The sequence below is a fragment of the Podarcis raffonei genome, chromosome 7 (genome assembly GCF_027172205.1).
Source record: "Podarcis raffonei isolate rPodRaf1 chromosome 7, rPodRaf1.pri, whole genome shotgun sequence".
Classification (NCBI taxonomy): domain Eukaryota; kingdom Metazoa; phylum Chordata; class Lepidosauria; order Squamata; family Lacertidae; genus Podarcis; species Podarcis raffonei.
In genome coordinates, this window is record NC_070608.1 from 45856235 (window position 1) to 45882854 (window position 26620).

The window sequence follows — 26620 nt, forward strand, 5'->3', positions numbered from 1 at the left end:
AATGAGATGAGATAGGATTATTTGTATACCTGAATGGTGGAAGTAAGAATACTCTTTTGATTCCTTTCTAAACTTGTATGTAGCTGTTCCTTGAGTATACTGTATGATACACTTAAGAGAAATCACATTGTACAAAGAGAGAAAAACACATAACCTTTTTATTATTAAACCTCTGGTGAAAACTTTTCACATGACATCCCTTTTAACAAAAATGTAAACCAACCTAGCTATGGGTCAGGTACATTATACAGATTGCATCCAGTATTTTAAAGATGCCTAAATATCTTGTTGGAGTATTTACATACTTTATCCATTAGGTAGTAAAGTTTCACTGCAACTGATAATTCTTCTAGCACATAGTTTATTCCATGGCAAGATAGTGGGGATGACTGTGTATATAAAAGCTCATGTCCAGATAGACAGGTAGGGTCAATTTCTTTTCCTGAGAAAACGTTTGTTCTTGAAACTTGTACTTTATAAATCAGAAACACAGAAGAATGTTTTCTGTTACAGTAAAAAAAACAAAAAAACTTGCAACAAAAGGATGCCTAGTTAACTTTTTTCTTTTAAATTATTTACGTACCATTAAGTTAAAATGTTTACATTCATTCCATTCATTCATATAAAAACTGTTGTTAAATCTTATGCTGATGATTTAACACTGATTGCTGCAAGACAAATTGCACTTTTTATATAAAAAACAAAATTATTGTATATACGGAAGGGGGAGAAAAAAATCTGAATGCTACCCTGTTTACAAAGTCTGACTGACTACATACAGTTCAGCCACAACATAGACGCTCTGTCCTCCTCCATCACAGTATATGTTAAAAACAACAATGCAAATGTTAGAAACGAAAGTTCTCAATAGCCAGTTCTAATGGGAGAAGGGGGGGTACCAAAATGCGTTTCTTTCCTTCATTAGGCTGTATTGGAAGTCTGCTTCGGAAAAGCTACTCAGAAATGGGGGCGTGTCGTGAGTGGAAGGCACTAGCTGAAACACTGACCTGCAAGAAGAGATTGCCTCAAACTATCAAGTTCAATATATGCTCACTTGTTGCTTAGCTCTTCTGTGTTGCTCTATAATGCAAGCTTTGCCTACTTTGTCTTACAATAATATCAACACCAATCAGATCTTGGATGTTGGTCGAGTGGGAATGGGGAAAAAAATACACAATACACAAATACACGAGGCGGCACTGGTGGTTGTGGTGAAGATGTAGCAACAGTGCAGATGGGCACTCCTTGTTGAGCTAAGAGAAGTGGTTTGGACTCCTTTGGTTGAGGACCTGGGCAATCAAGCAGAGACCATGAGAAGGAAAAAAACACCCCCCCTTCTCTCACACACACACACGCTAGAATCAAGGCACAAAAATGACTGGCAAGGAATGTCCTTGTCATCATAGTCACCGCTTCTTGGGACAAAAAACAAACAAAAACAAAAAACACAAGTGTTGCTGGCTGGCTGATGCCCAGTGCATGGATCCAGCACCACTGACTCATCGCCGCTTCATGCTAGAGCCAAGGCACACCAGGAGGAATCCTGTCTCACAGAGGCCGTGACTTCTGCAGTGGAGGTCAAGCTGACGCCTGGATACAGCCCTTCCTGGCCGGAATATTTGAGTGTGCTATTCTCGGGACTGCTGGCATTCTCTCCCCGGCCGGACATCACTGAAGAAACCGCCTGCAGCAGAAGGAAAGCAAGCAAAAGCTGTAAAGTAGCACATATTTATCAAGGAAAAGCAAATCTGCCTGGCCAGGCTGGGGGACTGCTGACACCATCCACCCATTAGGCTGAGAAGTGATGAGAACATCATTCAGTTTGAAGAAGTGGTGTGAAACATGCATGAAGTGAATCATTTCAGTGTCTTTGGGTTAGATCTGGACACATAAGACCCCAAAGCCGCCCCTCCCCCATAACACCAGTACAATAAAGCCCCCCCCATAACACCAGTACAATAAAATAGCAGTAAAAAAGGTAAAGGGACCCCTGACCATTAGGTCCAGTCGTGACCGACTCTGGGGTTGCGGCATTCATCTCGCTTTATTGGCAGAGGGAGCCGGCGTACAGCTTCCAGGTCATGTGGCCAGCATGACTAAGCCGCTTCTGGCGAACCAGAGCAGCGCACGGAAACACCATTTACCTTCCCGCCGGAGCGGTACCTATTTATCTACTTGCACTTTGATGTGCTTTTGAACTGCTAGGTTGGCAGGAGCTGGGACCGAGCAACGGGAGCTCACCCCGTGGCGGGTTTTCGAACCGCCGACCTTCTGATTGGCAAGTCCTAGGCTCTGTGGTTTAACCCACAGCGCCACCTGCGTCCCTAAAATAGCAGTAAGCCACACTAAACCAAACTATAGCTTAGCAGGACTGTATTAAGTATTCCTGGAGATTAACTCACAACCGCTTTGCTCCCCCTGGTATTTTTCATTGACACGATGTGGTGAACTAAACCAAAGTATTGTCTGAAATTGGGCTTATAGTTAAGCTCCCTCCTCACTAAAGGTGTGCTATAACCAAGGTTTCTTCGACTAAGCAATAGTTTAGCTTAGCATGATATGTGAACCAGGCAAAAAACATAACTCAGGATGGTCAGTAAAGCTGGCATTAAGGATATATGTATGAAGCTTTTCACCAACTAGTGAAACAACAGCAGCATATGTGCCTGGAATATTTCTAAAGGAAGGTCATTTCACAGTTGTGGGGGGCTACCACAGAGAAGGCCCTTCTTCGAGTGGCCATTAGATGTATCTCCATTAGGAACAGTGTAACTAGATGGGGCCAATGAGGACAATCTCAGTTAATGGGATGTTCTATAAATGAGGAGCCACTCTCTTAGATAGCCTGGTCCTAAGCCATATGGGGTCTTATCACTAGACAACAAATCCTTAAACTTGGCTTGGTAGTGAATAGGCAGGCAGTGCAATTCCTTCAGCACTGGTGTACCTTATGTACACAGTCAAGCACAGTACTCTACAGGAGAAGGTGCCCTGTAGATACCATTTCATCAGGAAGTCTGTTCCCTATGATGTAGGAATCAGACTTCTAATGTGGTGGCACCTAATCTTCAGAATCCCCCTCCTTCTCCTGTCCCATTATAGATCAGACAGACACAATCTTTCCTGTCTTTACGGCACCTATTGAATATGTTTACTCACAAAAAGCCTGTTTAAGTGGTGAATTTTATACCAGTTGTTATTTGTAAGGGCCTTAAATTGAATTTATATCTGTTCTATTGTTAATGTGAATGTTGTTAATTAACTAAACGGACAAACAAACAAAATGTTCAGTCAGATGCTCCAATAATGTATTATAGCAAGGTGTTCCAAATTGCTAAGATCTGTTTTATAATCATACTGTGTGAGCCTCAGCCTGCCTGCCTGCCTGCCTTCCTTCCTTCCTTCCTTCCTTCCTTCCTTCCTTCCTTCCTTCCTTCCTTCCTCCCACCCTCCCTCCTGTTTTTTTTAAAAGCACAATTCAACATCAAACCCTATTTTAGGCCCAAGGAAAACATGTGAGTGGTTTTATCACTGGCGCAGTGCACAGCTCAGAGTGTGGTTGTGCGTGACAGAAAATGGGTCTGGGCTACATGACAACTGGCGGTGGGTATTCAAAACATAATATCAGTGTGAATTCCAGAAGCTGGCCTTGGGACAAGAGATAAGAAACGGGAGTGGGAAAGGACAGGCAGGCTGCTGTAATGAATTATGCACCTAGTGTGGCCTCCCCCAGCCTGGTGCTCTGTAGACTACATCTTCCATGGCTGCTGTGAGTTGTAGTTCAAAACACCTAGAGGGCACCAGGTTAGGGAGACGTGATTGAGCAGGGAGTGACAACGACAGTGGTTCAAAACAAAGTTTAAGTACAGCAAGAAGGGAGTTTGGAAAGGCTCTGTTGTGTTAACCTTTTGGTATTTGCTTCTGTGTTGTATCCATAGCTGCTATTACTTCTCAAAGACACGTCATAGAAGCGTTTCAGTTAAACGTGTTGCAGACTTTGTATGAGAAATCAGGTAAGCAAAAACGGAACTCCACAGCACCATCTGGTGTCACAGTGTTAGAATGCATAAACAACGCATGTAAGGCGTTTTTTCTTTGCCAATGTAACTGAGTCCCTTGTTAATACTGGTTTGTTTTTCTGAAAACAAATGGGGAACAAGCAGAGGCACAGTCCCATATTGTTCTATATACACGATAATACCTGGGTTTATTTGTATTCATATTTTAAATTCATTACTAGGTTCAGATGTGTTCTATTTTTTGTGGTGTAAATATAAATGGGAGAAGAGAGCTGGAGGCAGGCGAGATATGCTATCTAATATGGAAGTTATAGTGACTTTATTTTTTTAGATTCATTTCCCTTTTCCAATATGCACTTTTTTTACTCTTCTTTATACACCTTCTCTCTCTCTCTCTCTCTCCCCCAACCTTTTTTTTTTGGGGGGGGGGAGAATGACCTTTCAAATTTTTACAGATGTGATGTGTCAGTTTACACAAATTATATGCTTAATATGTTTGCTTGGTATGGATTTCTTTTATAGAAAGGATATTGTGGTTCCTAGCATTGTACTTTCAATGCCTGGAATGTGCTCTAATAACGTAGCCACCAATATATTGCCTTTTCATTTATGAGTAATATGGATTTTAGTAGTTGTATTTTATGCCTGGGCATTAGGAGATTTTGAGATGGAGAATAGTAATGTGTCCTAGCCTTATGGATGACATATATATTATACTTACTTTAATAGATTTATTATGACTTTAAAATTTGTTGCATGGTGTGTTAAGAGCTTAGATTCTTCCAGCAAATGAAATGGGTACTCTATAAACAAACAAAAAACTTAAAAGCTGATGTGGCATTATTACAGGAGACACATCTTTTGGTGGAAGATAAATATAGAATGTGTGGAAATATTGGTAGGGAAAGTACCGTATTTTTCCTTCTGTAAGACGCCCCCATGTATAAGATGCCCCCTACTTTTGGGGACTCTGATTTAAGAAAATGGGGGAAGATCCATTCATGTATAAGACACCCCCAAAGTTTGAACATTATTTTTTAGGGAAAAAGCCTACTCTTATACACGGGAAAAATACAGTACATGCTAGTAATCATTCTAAGCGTGTGGCTATATTGAACCTCATAGAAAATATCTTCTGGGGTTTGAGAAGGTGGTTGCAGCATGCAAACCCAAGAATATTACTGAACTGGAAGCAGTTGCTCATGAGAAATGGGCCAAGATTCCTCAGGAATGCTGCTGTCTGGTTATGCATCTCGTTTGCAGCAGGTCATAGCAGCAAAAGGCTGTTCTACTAAGTTCTAAATATGCTTGCCATGAAGGGGTTGAATAATAGTGAGACTGGAGAAGCCAGTATAAGTTGCAATTTCAGCTGAATTTGGGGAAACCACTTGAAGCATCTGTTGTGTCGAGCTATTTTAATTGCTTTTGTTTGATTTGCTCATTGCAAACAGCTGAAAGTCTGTAAATTTTTATAATAAACCTGATTTGCAATGGGGGTTGAATTATTTCAATTGCAGCTGTATAATCATTTGGTAACAAGCATACGGAAGACAGATGCACAAGCAATAGGTATAGAACAGGCTTCCTCAACCTCAGCCCTCCAGATGTTTTTGGCCTACAACTCCCATGATCCCTAGCTAGCAGGACCAGTGGTCAGGGATGATGGGAATTGTAGTCTCAAAACATCTGGACGGCTGGGGTTGAGGAAGCCTTTTATAGAGGCTTTGGGGGACAGCGAAAGTGGCTTAGACAGGAGTGTTTATGGTCCAACATCTACATATGATCACATATGGAAATGACTGGAGCCCAGTGAACATGGGGCAAAACTACAAATGACAAAGAGTGTATTGTCAGGTGTTGTCAATGAGGAAGCAAAAAGCCAACTAACCTGCCTCTTGGATACACAGGGAAGGAAGTGGGTCGCAGCCCTGATAGTTCTACCTTCCAAGCGAATTAAAATGAATTTGGGCTAAAAACTATTGCTGACAACATGAATTATACCAAATCTCTACATTGCTTGGAATCATTTGGCATCGTTGTCTAGAAAAGACAAATGAATCATTTCTGCTCAAGCAAAGGAATGTGTTTTCTCTAATTGATTAATTCCCTTTTTGTGAACTGAAAAGTCTTCATATTCTTTTGTGCCAATTTGGAATTTTCCATGCTGCCAAAGATAAGAAGTATGGAAAGTTGCAGAAATGAAATATTACTGCAATCACTTAACTAGCAAGTGTATTCGGAGAATCGTGAGTACTAGTATTGTGGCTTTGTAGTGGGTTATCATCTGCAGCATTTTTAACGTGACACCCTTCTTATCTATCCTTGCATCCATCCTGTGAAGGATATTGGGATGAGAGACAGGCGCACTAGTTGAGTGTCTCCCATCCCCATCGCCTCAATGTGCATGGCTCAGGTATGAGGACTGAAGTGTGGCCTTAGTTCCTGCCAACATCAGTGCACCAACCCAGCTCTCACCTTCTGACCTCCACAAATTCAGTAAAGATTTGAAGGGAGAGCCAGTGGTACTCACATAGACTTTTCCCTACAATGAGCAGCACTGATCGCCCAAGGCTCCTTCAGGAAGTCCCCCATTCAGAACTTAGTTGAACATATGGAAGTCAAAGCAACAGATCTGGCCAGGTGCACAGACATCAGAGGTGGAGTTAGGCAGGAGGACCGACATCAGGAGCAAGTCCAGGATGTGTAACTAACTCCATCCTCCATGTGCGGTCAACATCTACAATCACAAAACAGCCTTACCATGAGGCAATATGAACCAGTCACTATAGCAAGCCATTTACGGGTGTGAACTGTGAGCCCTGGGAAAGCAATAATTCAAGCACGTGCACATTTCTAGGGAATGGGTCCCTTCCGTTTCTACAGTCCAGTCAGGGGCAAGATAGGTAGGACTGCATCATCTCATTTTCACGTGGTTTGTATTAGCAAATACTGGGGGTTAGGTCAATATGCTACTGGTTAATGATTGCTGTGGGAAATCCTAGTGCTACATACAGTAGGGTTTCTTGAAGCAGATGTGTAAAAGTGCAAAAGCAATAGTCATATGTACATGCACCTTTAAACAATGTGTGCATGTATCTGGGAAATCTAGACAAATCAGATTTTCCAGACAGGAGCATCTGGATGTTTAAAGTTGTGCCCACACATCTCTTACCATCCCACTTCTGTGTGTTTCCTGCAGAAATCAAAGCAGGTAGCAATGGCTTTAGTCCCAGAAACAAACAAACAAACAAACAAACAAACAAACAAACAACCTTACAGCTGTGTTTCTTACTGCTCTGACAAACATTTCTCATGCTGTTCATCCTGGTCACTATTCTTATCTTCATCTACCACTACACACACACACACACACACACACACACACACACACCTATCTATTATCTATCTATCTATCTATCTATCTATCTATCTATCTATCTATCATCTATCTATCATCTATCTATCTATCTATCTATCTATCTATCTATCTATCTATCATCTATCTATCTATCTATCTATCATCTATCTATCTATCTATCATCTATCTATCTATCTATCACCTATCTATCATCCATCTATCTATCTATATCTAGCTATATCTATCTATCTGCCATTGTGCACTTAAAGCCATTCACCAGCATTGACGATAATTCCTTCTTTCCATTATTTTCCATGATCTTGACAGCTCCACCACCACCTCCAATCCTCAGCAAGTGTTTCACAACTCCACAAATGTATTTCAGTGCAGCTGTATTTTTTTTGTAATTCGGCAAAGTTAAGTCTTTCTAGGGCGCCTAAACTGCTGGTGGATGTATTTGTTATGTTGTTGGTGTATTGTAAACCACAAGCTTGCCCTAAATGTTCAAAAATAGCATGCTTTGCACTTTGACTGCATGCACAGCATACATTTAAAACACATTTAAAGCCCATAGCTTCCCCAAAAGAATCCCAGGAGCTGTAGTTTAACCCCCCCCATAGAACTGCAATTTCCAATAGCTAACAAACTACAGTTCTTGGGATTCCTTGGGGAAAGTCAATTGTATGGTGTGCATGCAGCCCTAGAATTAAAGAGCTGGAAGGGACTTAAAAGGTCATCAAATCCAAACCCCTATTTGGCTGGGAATGCCCAAACAAGGCAATCTGCTTGATGCACTACTAAGGACATACCTATGTTTGGTTGGTATTTGGTGTGATAAATATGAAGGACATAATCTAGTCCTCAGGAACGTGTGGTGACCACATACTCGAATGTTGTGAATATCCATGTCTCCCTAGTACATGTTTGGAGATATGCACCTCTCCTCTAGACATCATATGTTTTCTCCAGCAAATTCCAGTTGGATACTAGGATTCCTGTGCTGAATAAAGGACCAAAAGCCTCTAAGTCAGGGATGGGGGTGAGGTGGGCTTACCTCCTAGTCAATGTGCTTAGGAGTAAACTCATTGGAACTTAGTGCAAAATAATTCCAAGTTCTTGTCCTGGCTTGTCCTGTTACGGATTTGCGGAGAGGAAAAGCACCTCTTATACTGCCCTGCTTTTTTAGAAGCGTAACTAGAAGGCCAACCAGTTCAAGGCCAAGCTAGCAGCAGTGTAGTAAATGTCCATCCATACATAATAACAGTTGTAGGAGGATAGGTTTTCTCTTTCACAATGTAACTGCATATTTGAGCAGTGAAGCAAATAAAAGGAATTGGGTCAGAGAACAAGAGACACTGAAAGCAAGGATCATAAGACAAATAGCTATGGAGCTTATTTAACTAAAAGGAAGGCATAATGAAGCGATTTCCAAGTAAAGGACACAGCTGAATGTGCAATGGATATACATCTAATGCACACTGCCCAACATCTCCTCTCAGAGTCGCGCTTCTGTTATGGGGATAGAGCCCAAATTCCAGCACACAAACAGCAATACTTTGTACTTAGGAAATGTGCCCCTTTTCCCCTAGATCAAGGGTGATGAACCCTGGGCCGGATATGGCCCACAGCTGGATTTCATCTGGCTCCTTGGGTTCTCCTCCTGCCCATCAGCAGGAAAAAGCTGAGAGGGAAAAGAATTTTGATGTTCTGCAGAACGGTCAATTGCAACTGTGTTTTCTGAAGGAAAACCAAAGCCAATGGGGAAATGTCCCAACAGAGAGGTAGAGACTTGAGTTATTTGCAAATTTGCTCAAAATGTCCATGCATTTTGCAGTTGGGGGGGGGGTGCAATTGCATTTTGAAGTTTGAGGCTCTGAATAGCTGTAAAGCAAGGCTTGCAGTTCAGCTGTGCATTCAACTGAGTCTTGACATTATTTGCATTCTTCTGCTGGGATTACAGAGTTCTTTTTGCATTTTGCACAGCCAGTACAGATAAAGGAGGTTGGAGAGCTTTATAAACAAACTTTGTTTTTCCCCTCTTTATTCTTTTTTTAAAAGTCTATGGAGAAAATGGAAGGGTAAAGCGAGTGGCACTGCTAAGAAAATATTTCTCATTTTCCATAGGAAACGGCTGCTTGTGCCTCAACCCCCTTTTGGGTCCGGCCCAGTGTAGGTACTACACAGCCTCCAGTTGGAAATTGCTTAAATCATCAGCTAGCTAAACTGTTGGTCAGAGAGCCTATATTTTTCCCGTTCACTATGGCTTATCATGACATGCAATCTGGAGCAATGTTTCAAAAAGCCATACATATTAAGATGTCAGCAATATGCAACTCTATCAAAATGTAAAATCAAGTTGGTGCATGTCTACTCAGAAGTAAGCCCCACTGATTTGAGCAGGACTTACTTCCAAGTAGCATGCATAGAATAACAGCCTAATTGGCTACTCCGTGAAAAAGGAAGGTGTTCAACCAATGACCAATTCTAATTTAAATGCTTGTCAGCCCTGACATACACTTGTATAAAGTGAGTTGAGCATTAATGGCTCTCCATCATTATCTCACAAAGGTGGATTATATTCACTTAATTAACCTTATCAACAAGGTATTTACAGTACTCAATGCTGAAATAAAATGTACATTGGAAGTAAAAGTACCTATCTTCCGCCCATTTACCTCCCTACCAAATACATCACCATCAGAAAAGGTAGCATTTCCTAGACTGGACCTGTGAGTGGGGAGATGGTCTACAAGTAGAGCTTCAGTACTGTGCTTTCTGCTAATATCTGTGTATCTGACCCAACTCCCTGCTATGACTGCTGATCATGAAGGATTTTAGAATATACAGCTTTTAAAAAGCGGAAACTTGTTTTAGCCCATGGATCACCCAGCCTGGATCAGGGCCAACGTCTATTGTACAACACAGTACAATATAAGATAGGATACGACACAGTATAAATAAGAGATAAATCTTGTAACTTAATAAAGATGTTTGTGAAGTACTTTAGTTTTACATTGTGTTTGCGTTTATAGGTAATTTGCTCAGATATTCCCCATCCAGTATCAGCTCCCTAACTGAAAAGTTTATTTAGATTACTGTTCTACTAGATAAGATAAAAATGGAGATAACATGCGCCACAGAAATCTACTCGCTTGCAAGCATGGATACTATTTTGTCACTTACCCCTGAGGCTGTGGTTTGTGTGCTAGGGGAAGCATTTTTTCGGCAGTCATCTGAGTTCGTAGAAGACGTGGAAGTTGGAGTCATAGGAACGGCATTATTGCTATTATTACCTGCAACGGAAGCACCCAAGTTAGAACTCTGCGTTCTCCAGATGGACAAATCTCTGCCCCTCCACAAACCCTTTCATTATATTTACCCGAGCATGACTTTGTCTTAGCCAAGTTCTTTGGTTTTCGTTTCCTGGTTTGAATTCCCTCTTTCTTCATAGCAAGGGGTCGGGGCACCTAAAATGCAATACCCCCCAAATTTTAAAAAAATCTGAAATTTGTTTTCTCTTTGGATACATTAGAGACATCCTACTATAAGCAAAATTACAGTGAAAATAATGGCATTAGGACATGATGTTTGATTCATTATGTAACCACTATTCATGTAAAATTTCACTATTTTTCTTTCTCCAGTTCTACACCCTGTAGGTACACAGAGGAGCGGTCATAGGATATGGTTTTTCGGTTTTTTTATCTGGCTGGCAAACAGTGACACTCGATTCTGTAATGGACATTGTACTCTGTGCAGATATAGAGCTGCGTCGTGCATATATGTCTGGGGTCTTTTAGGCCTATAAACCTTATCCATATTCAGCATCGTTAAGAAGATGGTAGAATGGTAGTCTCCTTTTGGGTGGCAGTGTTGGGAACAGTGCTAGACTCAGTCCAACCATTTCTCATCCATCTACTAAATAGTTGGGCCTTTCCCATCAAACTTGCCTTTCCCTTATCAAAAGCCTTTCCCTGCAAACTTGCGTTCATTTCTCTTGATTGTCTGCACTATTGAAGAACTTCTATCTGGCTAGAATGTTTTACATGTGGAGTAAACCAGTGGTTCCCAATTCGCGAAGTACTGCAGAGCCCCTGTTTTTCAAAAGCTAAGCAATGGAACCCCTACTTTTGAAAACTTTGATATCTCTATCATAGTTTTTGTTATGTGAAGGGTGCCACAGACACCCTGAGTGGGTTATGCGGACACCCCTAGGGCAGACGGACCACTCATTGGGAACCACTGGAGCAAACTATTCCTTCAAAGTGAAGACTGTTCCCTTTCTCCGAAATAGAATTTGCACTTTTACAACTGCCACATAATGTCTGTTCCACATTTGCAAAGAAGTTGATATTTTAAGGTGGCAGAACCTGTGCTTTGGAATTCCTGACTCTTGACAATAGGCAGGCATCCTCACTCTCTTGTTTTAGATGCCTAATGAAAACTTTTTTTTGTTTTGGCAAACCTATCCCAACACATAATTTCATTGGCTATATTTGTTTTAAATGTGTAACTGATGTTAACTTTGTTTTAATGATCGTTTTATGTATATTTGTGTTTTCTAATTGTTCTGTGGTTTTTTGGTTGTGCTTCATCTACGATTATATCTGTACACTACTAAAACCACTCTTCCATTAAGCGGTTCATAAATCTCCCAACTACTAAACCAATAAATAATACCCAAGACCTGTCAGCAGCAGCAATCAGTGACTTCTGTTTTCTGTTTAAATTACTCTTTACTGGAACATTAAATGATGGACTGCGACATGACATGGGGCTGTGGATTTCTCTATTGACATCCCCTATCATTTAGTAGCTAAGTACAATTGCATACATGCAAAATAAAAATAAAAATGGGAGGGATAAGAGATGCTCTCCCCACCCCAATCCCCTTTCACCCTCCTAGCAGAGTTGGACTTGGGTCTCCTGTGAAACTAAATGTGTGTCCCATCTCAGGAATGGTGTGCTGGATGGCCATTAAGCATGCATCAAGCAAGGACTGAAACAGCTCCTGATAATATGAAGTAGCTGCTCACCCCATGAAGTTTCATGTACAGGCCACAGGCATTGCATACGGGCTCTCCTTCTGCATTCCTGCGCCAGAGGGTGGTGGTCGTAGTGTGACAGTTGGCGCAAGACAAACCCATTCTTCTCGAAGAAGGCTAAGAGGCAAGCACAAGGAAATGCCAAATCAATACAAAGAGATGTGGGGGGAGAGAGCTCTTCTGCACATAAGCAGTAGCAGGATTGCATATAGACCACAAAACTGGCTTCAAAAGAAATAGAGAGAGAGAGAGAAACAGACAGACAGACAAACAAACCATTAAGCCGCATTAAACAGTTGGTCCCTTACCTTTCCTGCCCCGATCTGGCCACAGTGATCCATACGACGATCACCTCCTGGCTTGATTATTGCACTTGACTCTTGCCCCTGAAACTGCCCCGGACACTCCAATGGGTGCAGAATGCTGCAGCGAGGCTCCTCACAGGGTCCCTGCCATGGGAGCATATTCAGCCAGTGCTTTAACAGTTGTACTGGCTCCCGGTGGAGTATCAGGTCAGGTTTAAGGTGCTGGTTTTGACCTTTAAAGCCCTTTGTGACTTAGGGCCCTCATATTTACGGGACCGTCTCTCCTGGTATGCCCCACAGAGGACCTTAAGGTCCATGAATAATCGTAGTTTAGAGGTCCCAGGCCCTAAGGAAGTCAGATTATCCTCTACCAAGGCCAGGGCCTTCTCAGTGATGGCTCCATCCTGGTGGAATGCGCTGTCCCATGAGACCAGGGCCCTGCAGGATTTAACTTCCTTCCACAGGGCCTGTAAGACAGAGCTATTCTGCCTGGCTTTCAATTTGAACTTACCCTGATCTTTTATTCACCTTCCTTCCCTCCCCCCTCCCCTTTTTATGAAGATTACCCGCTCTGGGATCCCACAGCTGATTCTCCCCTGGTCTCCTCGCTGGCCCAAATAGGACTAATTTAGCCAGCTAGCCCTGGTGATCATCTAATGTTTATTGGATGGATTTCCCCCCTAAATTGATTTTTGAATTCTGAATTTATTGTTATTTACATTTTATACTGTCTTTTATGTTGGTTTTTTGTTGCATCAATTAAGTGTTTTAAATTTAAATTTGTTGTTTCTGAACTGGGAAGGGCGGGGTATAAATAAAACTTTATTTATTTATTTATTTATTTATTTATTTATTTATTTATTTATGTGGTAGAAAAGGAAAGAGTCTCAAAGGTTTAATGGGCCAACACATTTCAAAAATATATTCTCCATGGTCACTCAAATACACAATGCCATGTTTTCTACCATGCTAATTCATTTGGTTACGCAGTATGGTTGAAGAAAAAGTTGTGCCCCCGAGTAAGATTTTTTTAAAAAAAAAACATGTTAGGCCAGAGGTTTTCGACCTTTCTAATCCACAGCTCCCTTGACCAACTACATTCTTTCTGTGGCACCCCTGTGGGGCTCAGGAGCCCAGTCATGTCACCCCTTGCCTGCAGAGCTGGCAGCCTCTCACCCTTTTTCAAACACCCTCATTTGTGGAATGTTCCCTCAGCCTCCTCTCCCCTCTCCTTGGGAGTCCTCTGGGCAGCGTCCCTGGTCTCTGAGCTGCCCTCTCTGCCCCAAAGAGAGGTGCCTCCTCACACTGTCCCACAGGGGCCTAGGAAGCACCCCCTGGCCAGCCCCAGAGGCACCATTCGCCTGGGGAGCTTGTAGCAAGCACTACTGCAACAAACAGCTGTGCAAGCCATGGGGAGGCAGAGACGCACGAGGGCATCAGAGGAGGGAGTGAGGAAAGAGGGACAAAAGACCAGTGTTGCCCACAGCACCACTGACCATCACTCAAGGCACCCCAAGGTGCTGCAGCACCCTGGTTGAAATGCACTGTGTTAGGCAATTTTTCTGTACGCTTTTCAAACTCCCATCTCTCCCCTCAGCTCTCCAGTAAATTGGCTAGCCACTTACTTTTATGTCTCTGTCCCCACCAAGAAGCAAAACTAAAACATCTTGCTCCCCCCTCCTCCTGAACCATTATAGTTTCAGATTCTGCCACTTCTTCCAGCTCCCCCTCCCCCCACAAAAACAAGTGTTTTGGGAGCATCTGAATATATTAATCATCTTCCAGTACAGTGGTACCTCGCAAGACGAATGCCTCGCAAGACTCGCAAGAAGAAAGAGTTTTCCGTTTTTCGAGGTGCTTCGCCAGACGAATTTCCCTATGGGCTTGCTTCGCAAGAAGAAAGCCCATAGGGAAATCTCCGGGGACCTCTTTTAAAATGCTGGCGGTCAGGAGCAAAGACTTTTGCCCCCCGCCGGCCTTCAGAAGAGGTCCTGGACCTCTTCTGAAGGCCAGCGGGGGGCAAAAGTCTTTGCTCCCCCCCGCCTGCCTTCCCGGGACAGCGGAGAGTTCTCCGCTGTCCCGGGGCGATCTTAAAATGCTGGCGGGCTGCAGCGAAACCTTCGCTGCCGCCCGCCAGCATTTTAAAATTGCCCTGGGACAGCGGAGGCTTCGCTGCCGCCCGCCAGCATTTTAAAATCGTCCCGGGACAGCGGAGAAGTCTCCGCTGTCCAGGGGGCTTTTAAAATGCTGGCAGTTGGCAGCAAAGCCTCCTGTCCCCAGAGCTTGCGGGGCGGGAGGTGGGGAGAAGGGCTTTTCTTCCCACCGCCAGCCTTCAGAACAGCCTTCTGAAGGCTGGCGGTGGGAAGAAAAGCCCTTGTCCCCCCCCCCAGCCTTCAGAAGAGGTCGGGGGACAGACTGTCCCCGGACCTGGTCTGAAGGCGGTTTCCATAGGAACGCATTGATTGATTTTCAATGCATTCCTATGGGAAACCGTGCTTCGCAAGACAAAAAACTCGCAAGAAGAAAAAACTCGCGGAACGAATTAATTTCGTCTTGCGAGGTACCACTGTAATTCATGCAAAGAGCTATGTGGAAGAATTAACATTCCAAAATACTTTCCAGAAGTGGGCTTTAATTGTTGTTTTTTGGAAGGGGGTGTTAGTAAACTCAAGTATAGCAGAGCAGCCTATATTATAAACAAGTCATTTATGGCACTGTTCAGTGGAGTTTGGAGCCAAGATGAAGCAACTCTACATCAGAAATAATCGAACAACAAAGAGCTTTACAACCACACACCATAGATCATAAGTAAAGCTGCTCCCATAAACATGTGAAATGAAGGTGAAGGGGTTATAAAATTTCCTGTAACAAGTGATCTCTTTTCCATTAATCATGGGCAAGAATTTCAGCTACATCATAAATCTGCTGTTTTGCACAAGTACTCAAACATTACAAAAACACAGACTCACTGACTATAGATTTACAAACTAACACATTTGCAGGGGGGGGGAGAGAGTCCATTACAGAAATATGTATTTTTCTCATCCGAGATTGTAAATGATGACACCCTGGGAAAAATGAATTTGTTCAGGTTCCACCCACCTTTCTTTCTGCAAAATTTGCCAGTTTGCTAGGAATTTTTTTAACCATTGGCTCTACTGAGACAACTGACACATAAAAAAAACAAATAACCATAGTCAAAATCTGTTTAGAATATTACTGTTTCTTTATCTTTTGTCACTTCTATAACGAAAATGCATTCTTAAGCAACTTTTAACAGATAGAAGAAACAGTGGGGGGGCACAGAATTTTATGATTATTACATAAAATGATTTTATTACTAATTGTGTTATTCAAAGGATAATATTAGATTCTCAGCACTCATTCTGGAAAATGCATATTTCTAGTTTTTATGGTTCCAGGATTCTCATTTGTTCCAATGGCTCAGGAGCAAATTGACCAATGTTTCTCAACAATGATCATCATTTAGAGGTGGCAGTTGTAGGGCACATCATTAAAGTTCATATAAATTAGATAATATTGGAAGCTATTAAAAGGAATGTGCAAATTATTTCCATGAAATGAGCTACAGTATAGTCATGTTTTCTTAAAAAATATATGACCATATATAAAAGATAAGATGTATGAAATAACTCAAGTTTCCTTTTCACTTATTTGGAATAAATAGAGGTGTTTTTTATTCCTGTAATGTGGGCACTGGGGAGGCACAGGAAGACTTTCTTCCTCCTAATTAGATTATGCGCTACTTGATGAAATTAGGTAGATAACCAGTTACAAAACTCCTCCTGTTACTAACTTTGAAAATCCCTTTGTCCATGGGGGCACCATTGAATAGATGGTAATCAGGTGAGGAAAGTGTGACTTTTAAAAGCTCATTATCTACCTTGGCCCCTTTTGTTTGTTTGCCTTTGAAAAGACTGTGTCATCTTAACACAGCCTAAATAAGATTAGCATTGATTAAATTTATGGTAATCAGGATTACAACATAAACGAAATGCAGTTCAAAATCTGTAATGGTTGGCTGAGATGACATAGCCTAAGTAAGAAGAGTATTGATTAAGTAAAATGAAATAGTAAAAAAAGCAAAAATCTCTAATAGCACATTATTTTACATGGGAGGGGAATGAATATATTCTAGTTGCAAGGGAGGAAAATTTGAAAAGTCTTTCTGTTGGTTATTAGTTAGCTATATATATATTTTTAATCTTGCCTTCCAAATGTATTTTTTCTGGGCTAATTACATAACATTCATGTTAAATAACATGAAAATACAAAAACTAGCTGGAAATAATAATAGTGTAGTGTAAAACAGTCATTGGCTAAATGAGGTTTCAAATTATGGGAATTTTTTTTAAATGTTCTTTACCTGATCGTAGATGCCAGGTAAACTTCCATAGGGAAAGCATCTGACAGGTAAGAGAATACCAATACTGTACCCCAAAGATCTCTCTCTTGCTACCTAGTGGTAGGATGAGTTGAGGTGGAGTGGAGTGGAAGTTGGTGAAACGATGGCTCTGTCTACAATCCAGGGAACTGTATAACCCTTAAAAGCCGTCTGAGAAAGAGGGAAATCCTCAGAGGCTGGAAATTTTCCCTTTGATAGGGTCCCTAGTTCATCCTAGTGAGTTTACACATGTGCATTTCTATTTAAAAGTCAAAGGCTGCATTTCAACTGTGTGAAGATCTTCTGTTGACGCTTACCGGGTTTTACTTCCAGGTCATTAGGCGTCAGACTAAAGGGTTTGTGTGAACCCAAATCACCTCACTCCCAGCCAAATGCTGACATCCTAACTGCTACAATACCCTCTTATGAGTTCACTGTTCTCAGATTCTAATTAACTGGTTATTGTGCTATGCCCTAATACTATCTGGGAAGCATGAGTACATTTATATGTTTGTAGTGTAACACAGCCCCCTGAATTTTTGGACTACACCATTGCTAGCCCCCCCCCATCTCATCTTACTCTGTTGGAGGTGTCTAGAGAAAAAGTCTGACCGTGACATGGGATTTTTCACACCCTCTTTAAATATCAGCTTGGCTATAAGCAGAGCCAGGGCATGCATTTTGCTGTTTGAGACAACAATGGGACTGACAGGAGAATCTTACTTCAACATGAAGCAAGGATAGTGTACATGAGGGCAGCTGTCTTGCTTGGGGAGGACAGAACAAGCTGTGCTGTGTACACACACTTCCTCCCTCACAAAAGTCTGGCTCCAGATGAGCCATGTCTGGTCCTTAAACACTTTGGAACTCCCTTCCTACGGACATCAGGCAGGGGCCCTCCTTAAACTCTTTACAGTGCCTGCTTAAAACATTTTTGTTTAGGCAAGTCTACCAGGAAATGTAGAAAATGAAATTAAAACATATGTCTTTGGGGCTTATTGTTGATTTTAACTATCTTTTGAATGTGTTTAAATATGTGCCATGAACAGAATTTTACTGATCACAGCAACATTTTGTTTTGTAACCTACTCGGGTGTTTTATTACAATCAAGCAGTATAAAACTTCTGCTAATTCAATCAATCAATCAATCACTTCAGTCATTTGATTCACTCAGTTTATTGGCTTTTATTAACCAGGGAGAGAGATAGTGAGAGAGAGAGATTGAGGGGTGGTAAGGTGTGTGTATAAATTAGACACTGAGAGCTCCAAAGAGAAAAGACGGCAGAGTCAGAACCTTCAGCCTTTCAAGAAAAATTCTGGCAGGGTTTGTGCTTGGAAATGATTCCCCCCCCCCCCAACAGCCTTCAGATTTGGCTCTGGCCATAAGTGACACATGCATACTTCCTTCTGACACCAAGAAACACCCCCCAGCAGCAGAAACTAGCCCTGAACTAGGAGAGGTGAGGGTGAAAGGTGGAAAGTGGCCTCTTAGCCCAAAGCCTCCCCCAAAATGGTCACACTCACATGAGTGAGGCTTTAGTGTACTAGTCCCTCTGCCCAGAGGTCAATTCTGGGCCAAGTCTCACCCTCATGGGTGAGAGAAATTTTGTGGGATGGAGTAGCAGGATGAAATCAGGTAGAAGGCAATTAAAGGAGTTTTTCCATTAATCCCCCCCCCATACTTCCATGGAGGAAAGTGAAAAATTGAATGATTGATTGATTGATTGATTGATTGACTGAAAGCAACAGAGAATCCTAGACTCCCTTACTTCCCAACACCTCAGCTCATTAACCTTACAGTGATTATTATTTACTAGCCATTCTCATGGAGTGAAAAATCACTTCTGCAGAATATCTTACTCCTGAATTGCTTTTATTGTGCTATAATATCTCAATAAAGAACGGCAGCATTTGGGATATATTTGTTTCCTGGGTCAAACTTAAATGATGACAAAGTAGAAACTTGTCAGGAATGTTTGGGGAACATATTTTATGAATTGCTTAATTCTGGAGAATTAGTGGTTTCTACTCCTAGTGCGCACTGACATACTTTGAATTCCTGAAAATCCAGCCCTAAAAATCTCAAGGCTTATTAGACAGTGGTGAGGATCACAATTTTGTTTCTGAAACACAGGACATGCTCATAGTCCATATGATCTGGCAAAAAATGCTTAAGGTAACCAGGTCCTTTTGGTCCTTTTACCAGAACCAAACAGATAACAACTGTCTATATACCAAAACTACAATTAGGCTATTCCCCATCCTCAATTAGGATAATAATTAAATCCTGAGAAATGAAGATTGGATTCAAGCAGCTCCATTAATTTCCTAGCACTGGCAATATTTAATTACATCCCAGCCTTAATCTCACTATATGGTTAGTGAGGATTCCTTCATTTTTTCGCTAAACAACTGGCCTCAGTTGCAGGGTAATGTTGAGAAAAACATGTCTAAAGTCCACATACACTTTTGGAACTTGCTCCATGCATTTAAGATTTGTAGTACATCTTACTGCATATATCTTCCCCAGAAATAAAACTCACTGAGTTAAAATTTAAAACAATGTATGTGTCATTGCACCCCCTGTGAGTGCCGTTTTTCAATCATTTCATTTCATTGCTAAATCCAAGTTCAAGTTGGCTACTTCTATAAAACAGCCTAATTTAGGTCGCGTTTCAATGAATGGCAGAACTGGACGAAAATCCAACACCCAAGCCTTTGATTTTTGTAAGACGTTTGTTTGCAGTGCAAAAGTTTAAAGTACAACTTCTTTCAGAACGTTTTTAACTGTGTAACTGCTTTTAGATTTTTCGGATTTTAATTGCCATCTGTTTGTCACTGCGAACCTTCCACATAGCAAGTAGCTCTTAAAATGAAGCAAGAAGTTGTGGTTCTGATACAGTGGGTCTGCACAGGGCTATTGATTTCAAGCAGCTTGTTTTGCAATAGAAAAATATTGAAACGCAATGTTTAAGCAGGACGGGGAGAGGGTAAATGAATTCATGGATCTGGGTGGAGACAGGGAAAAGACCCTTCAGTCTTTCACCCACCTCACTGATACTCACCACTCTCTTATGAGGCTTGATGAGAGGCCTGCTAAGTCCATTCATTTTGGTGTACAGCCCACAAGCATTGCAGAGATAGTTACCAGTTCCATCCCTTCTCCACAGGGGGGTCTGGTAGGAGCCACAGTTGACACATTCCCGGCTCTCAGAGAGATCCTCCAGAAGCTCTGTAGGGAGAGGGGCAAAGAGGCTGGGTTAGCTTGGAAGTCATGCAGAGTCTCAGCTGACTGCTTTGGAGTTATCTTGCCCCTCTCCACCCTCGAAAAAGAAATCAGCTGGATTGCTCTCCCTCCCCAAAGACATAGAGTGGCTAGTCACAGTCAAAACAGCAAAGTGAAAAAAGCCACACTAAATTTCCAAGTGGGGCCCTGCAGCCCCCCAATCAATCCATATTTTCACAGAAGGATTCAAAGTGCACATTAGATACATTTAGAAGCTGCAGTCGTCCTATCCAAGTTTACCTGGGAGTTAGCACCAATGAACATAGCAGGACTTACTTAAAAGTAAAAACACATATGCTGTCTGGCTGCAAGCTCGCTGAGCTAAGAGAATAAAATCAACTTCTGAGTAAAGTGGTTAGGATCAGATTCTGCTCAGAAGCCTAAAACCAGTGGAGCTTCCCCTCCCCCCTGAATGAAGTTCAGCAAATTAAATGTCTTTAATAATATTTATAACAGCTTTTCTCCAAGGTGTAACGTGTAGATAGCTATTCCCCCTGCTCATTTTACAATCACAACAACCCTGTGAAGGAGGTTAGTGTAAGAGGTAGTGAATGGTTTGAGATCAACCAAATAAAGCTTCATGGGAGGGGATTTGAACCCAGATCTCTCTCCCCACCCCCCAGTCTAAGTCTGACACTAAAACCCCAAGGCAGCACACTTTCCAAAGTAGTTCCCAGAGTCATTTTTGACAGCAAAAACAGAGACTTCTTGCGGCATCTTAAAAACTAGCAATTTTATAGTAGCACAAACTTAAATGGATGTGAATCTTTTTCATATCCATGTACAGTACTATAATTCTCAGTTGCAGGTATATTTATATGTATATACACACACAGAGAGGTTACACATACACACCCCATTTTTCTTCCATTATAGAACCCAAAGTGGTGTACATATGCAGCCACACAAACCCCCACCCGGACCTTCTTAGCTCGGATGTATGCAGAATAAACTCAGCGACCCTTTAAAAACTTAGCACCAAGCGTTGAAGAAACAATTGGGTTTTTCTGGTTTTAGCTGTTCTCATTTTTATATGTAAGCCATCTTGAATCTCCTGTCAGGGAAAAGGGGGCGGGGGTAATAAATAAGAAGCAGAAACAATCAAATGCTGGTGATTTTAAAGGGAGGCTCCAGGTTGAAACTGAATTGCAAGTCCCCAAGGAGTCTAAATGTGATCATTTGGGGCTTGATCAGACCCAAAGGAGCAGAGCTGAACTTAAGGTGTGAATCACGTTTCCCTATGGGGCCTCCCTTTGACATTCCTTTACAGCCACCTTAATATCAGTGGCAAGAGAGTCCCGGCAGACCATAATGTTCTCTTCTTGGTTTATATATTGCCATTGCTGGTGTCAACATTTGTATCTCCCTATTCCTTCGCACAGAGACTGGCCTGTTTGCCTTAGAGGGAAGTGTGGGGGGGGGGGAGAGATGGTGGTGTATATCACTTTGCAAGATGAGCAGATCAATGAACCCCTGATGTTGTGTTGCCAGAGTAGGCACGGGGAGAGAGTGGCCCTCTATCTGGCCTTGTTGTTGGGTCTGGTTCCTGCGCCTGGAACTACTGAGAGGCTGTTTTAGGTTGGGGACATAGAGGTCTGTCTGCAAGAGAACAGTCCTGCCAGCCGAGATGTAACCGGCTCCCATTTCTTCCCATTCCCATCAACCATCTACTTGGACACTAAATTTGCAGAGTATTCTCCCATCTTGATCTTGCCTGTCCTTGGTACTGTTCAATAATGAAAGTAGTAAATGGATCCTACCGCCCTACTTCTCCGGCTTGCATTCAGAAACAATAAGCCTGCCTTTACTTCGCAGCAAATTGTAAAAACATGATCCTTTCAATTGGGGCTTAAAAAAAATAAATTCTAATTTAGAGAGGATTGCAGTCATGAGTGTCACCACAGCAGCCGGAGGGAAGGTCAGGTATCTCTTTCGCAATGCTGCAATCCCCTTCCTCCTTCTCTCCCACCCAAGTCAGGCGCTCTGGTCAAGAAATGGGAGGCAAATTCAGCATTTGCTGAATCTGGGTGTTCCCTGGAAAACTCGAGCCAGCAGCCTTGGAGGCGAGGAGAACCGCAGGCAGGAAGGCGGTCGTGCCCTCTCCTCCCCCCCCCCAGTCCTTTGCGGTTCTTCCCCAGCTACTATCTCGTCTTCCGACGTGACTGCTTTGAATGGCTCGCATGTCTCCCTTCCCTCTGCGGGGATCGGCTCGCGGCAGCGGGCTCAGGAAAGAGATCACCCAAAATCCAGCAAAATTAGTTTCTGCCTTTGTTTTTTGCGATGCTTTCTGGCTTCAGCAACTTTTTGCGCTGTTCTCACAGCAAACGCTGCGCAAAGTGCTAAGTAAGCCTTGGCAATTTCAGATAGGCTTCCTTCCGAGTAAGGATGGAGACCCAAATGGGAAAACCACAGGACTCGCCCAGGAACACGGTGCATTTGCGGTGCAATGCTTAGGAGTGGTGCCTTGACTCAGAAGTAAATCTGCACTTGCTCCATGGGGCTAACTCTAGAATAAGCGCGTTTAGGATTGCCGCCTTAAGCACCCTTTTATTTTAATTCGTCCCTGTCCCTTCTCCTCTCTGAAGAGATTTAAATCGGAGTCACTTCGCAATTCGCGCGCGCTCCTTGGTTTTTACCGCTTATCTAGACGGAGGGTCCCTTGCTGGGATCGCGACCTGGAACATTAATAACTCAATTTCTGCGATCGCTCCGGATTTCCTTGAAATCCAAGCCAAAAAATGGCGTGGCTTATAACGGAGGACAACGTGTTCCCGACCCTAAGTCGAGGGCTGGGAATTCCCTGTCTCGATTTTAAAAGCCGCAATTTCCCCAGCGCATTTCTCTGTAGATCTATAGATACAAGGGTTTTTGTTTTTCATTTCCAGGGATCCGCATGCAGCCCGATCTTGGGCAAGCTTACTTGCACAAAGTCAGTCCCTCCGAGTTTAGTGGTTCTTAATGCCGCGTAAGTGAGCCTCAGAATACACGCACTTAATGGGGAGTTCGCCCCCTTGAATGCGCTGGAATTTATTGTCAAAATTGGGTACATAGTTGGAGTAATTTTCACGGGAGTGCAGCTTCCCCCCAAGGAGAGCGTGCCTTTATTGATGGATTAATAGAAACCTTTATAGACCGCCTCGTGAAGTATCAAGGCGGTGTCCAACATAAATGTGCAAGTGCAATAAAACATAACATGCATTTTTAATATAAAAATGCGGGTTATTGATTCTAATAAAATGCTACTGAAATCGGTCATTTAATTATGCTTGGGATCAGGCTGCTCCAGGCTCCCTTGAAATCCCTACTATTTGCCCTTGGGGCCGAGTTGCAAGGGGCTTCAGCCCCCCAAGCAGTTTCTTTGGAAAGGGGAAGGAAACTCCATTTAAATCAATAGGCGGGGCGACGATTAAGTCGCTGCGAAAGCCTAAAGTCGTCCCCCCCCCAAAAAAATCCATGTACTTCGTCGGAGAACGGGACGGGCCTCGACTTCGAGAGGACCTTGAAGGTTTCTGGCAAATCCTAGGGGACGTTCTCCTCCCCCCCAAAAAAACCCCCTAAAACCTGCGGAACTGAAATAAAAGGGGTCTGTGGAAAAGCGCAGGCAGGCGACATACTGAGAAGCTTCTGAAAAAGATCGGAGGTTTTGCCTCTGTGCAAAGGTCGGCCCGCTTCCGACTATTTTTCTGACCAGAGGACAGAGCTAGGACAGAACTGGACTTAAGCTGCGAGTTGAGAGGTATTGATGGGGTCGAAGTGGATGCGAATTGCGAAGGGAGTTGGAACGATCAACTCCAGAGGGCTAGCCGCGTTTCTTTGTTACCGCAAAAATAAAATAAAATAAAATGCTAAAACCAGTCTGCCAGCCGGAGTTCATAATCACAGAAGTCCATGCCATTAAAAAAACCAAAACACCTCTTAGGTTACAATCAAATATCCGTTTTCCTGGGAGTTAGCCCCATTGAATTAAATGGGATTACCTTGTGAATAGATATGCATAGGAATACGCTGTCCCTTTTAAGATGCCACCAGATTTTTTTTTGGGGGGGAGGGGTAATTTCAAGTAAATTGATGGCACCTTTGGGGGAAAGCCGTCCTCTGAGTGTCCCTAGGCACCCGCCAAGTATGTCTGCTGCTGATCACAGCCTGATTTTATCACAAAAGTTCAGTCACCGCAAGATAAGTCCGTATCTAGAGAATATATGACCCCTCTCCCTCCCACCCTCAAGAAACAACATCCCAGTTTTTCAGTCTTTCTGGGAATCCATGGTTAATTCTCAAAGGGTTTCCAGAAAGCAGAACCCGACCCCCACATATAAAATCTCCCTGCTACCAAGAGGAACTAGAGAAATGCTGTTCCTGCTTTTTCCTACTGGGAAATAATTGATTACTGTTGAAAGTCACCGGATCATTGCCTTAGGAGAAGCCGCTGGAAAATGGGCACGACTGCAAGCCTGGAAGTAACTTTCCTCCCATTGAGCTCCCTGCGCAAATAGCTTGAAACAGTTTCAACGGCCTCTCCTGTCCTTTACCTGCTTTGCAGCCCTAGGTTTCTGCTCTTGGGCACGCAAGAAAGTGAAAGGGACCTCGTAAATGTCAAAGGAGTCTTTGCGATTCGTGTTTAACGACAAGAATGGGGGAGTCGAAATCCTGGTGGGGCAAGAGACACCCCCCCCCCTTTCCTCAAAGATCTTGTCTTTTGGAAAGGAGCAGAAATGGAACAGGCAAAATCGCAGCAGGCCAGGACTCATTCCTGGTGCAACGTCAGCCTGTAGTTTTTGAATAGCTCCTGAAAAAATCTATTCCTCTCTGCACTACAAGACTCACGTGCCACGGCTTCAAGGACACTGGAGTCAAACAGTGAGATCACTCCCCATGCAAAAAACAACACACACAAGCTGTGTCTTATCCTGAAGAAAACGAGTTTACACGAGACAATAAGACGCCCCTCTCCTCCTCTTCTATAATAAAAAAGGTTTTATAAATAACAAATTATTTTAAAATCATTTTTAAAAATTATAAATGCTGCAGATCTTTATCTGGTTCTCCTCACAACAAATTTGTCAGGTAGACCACTCACTTTACACAGACATGGGAGATTTTAGGACATTTTAGTAGTCTGCTGCAGTTAAGTATGGTTCCAAGTTCCACCCATAATATTCAACGCCCTAGGTTACGTTTATCCATTAAAATTGAGGTTTTAAATAGTGAGAAACTGCTGTCAAAAATAAATGTATACTAAAAAGTTTATTTGGAAACAAACCTCATGGGTTTTAGTGGAATCTGCTTCCATGTATCTTGCTTAGCAGCACAAAAATAATTTAGCCATTTATAAAATTTAAATTAATGCACTCTTTACTTTATTCCCATTAAAAAACCAGATTAATTTTGTGCTTATTTGTTTTCTTAAAATGTATGTTAGAATTCTGGATTTCATAAACTAGCAATGATTTAGCATAATGATTAAAATCCAGATCAAAGATCTACTCTGTGGACAGATTTCAGGTAACAATTTATGCATCTCTCATGGTTGCACTTAATTTAATATTAATTATTTCAGCTAATTAGTTGTGAGATCCTCATTCTTTCAACGCCCCCAAGCTGGAATCTATATTAATATGCATTATGTTTGTAGCTGTCATTGCAAGGTGCAGTACTGTTTATTGTGTTCACTTGCTTGATAGATGGCTTAAAAATCAAGGCTGGTATGTCCCATCTAAGCAGGCTAACATGGTGTTTAGCATGCAAGCAGGTATGCTTATGGACATAACCTAAATTCCAAAGAGAGCTGTGCTTATTTAGCACTAACAGTCAATAAACTATATTAAACTATTTCAATCCATTTTTCAGAACAGTGTCTTTGTAGACATAGCTGAAGTTTTAAAAATATTGATCTAAAATTAATTTTCTTGCAAGAACAATTTACAGATGCCGACTTGCACAAGAAATGTGTGTATACACAAAAGTTTAACACAACAACACAATCCCCCAACACCCACCAACAAAATTCTGGCTCTTGTCCTGCACAATTTAGTAACAGAGGAAACTGCCTGGCACTGAGTTGGCCCATTTAGTCTACCTTAGTCACTCAAGTGTTTGCTACATTGACTAGAAGCTGTTCTAAAACTGGGAGAGGAGGAGACAGGAGCCTTTCAGCTCCTATAGAACTTTCTACCCTATTAAGAACTTTCATGAGAAATTTAG

General features: G+C 42.3%; 1 protein-coding gene across 2 annotated transcripts in view; it reads right to left on the reverse strand.

Annotated features, from left to right (window-relative positions):
• Positions 1 to 1285: 1285 nt before the first annotated feature.
• The window catches only part of GATA6 (GATA binding protein 6), a 34377-nt gene continuing 9042 nt past the window's right edge, over positions 1286 to 26620 (reverse strand). For both annotated transcript variants that reach the window (XM_053396407.1, XM_053396409.1), the window contains exons 3-7: positions 20199 to 20365; positions 12414 to 12539; positions 10757 to 10844; positions 10561 to 10670; positions 1286 to 1684 (exon numbers count right to left, since the gene is read on the reverse strand). In XM_053396407.1, coding sequence (XP_053252382.1) covers positions 1511 to 1684; positions 10561 to 10670; positions 10757 to 10844; positions 12414 to 12539; positions 20199 to 20365 — 665 coding nt within the window. In that variant the 3' untranslated portion in view covers positions 1286 to 1510. The remainder of the gene's footprint in view (positions 1685 to 10560; positions 10671 to 10756; positions 10845 to 12413; positions 12540 to 20198; positions 20366 to 26620) is intronic.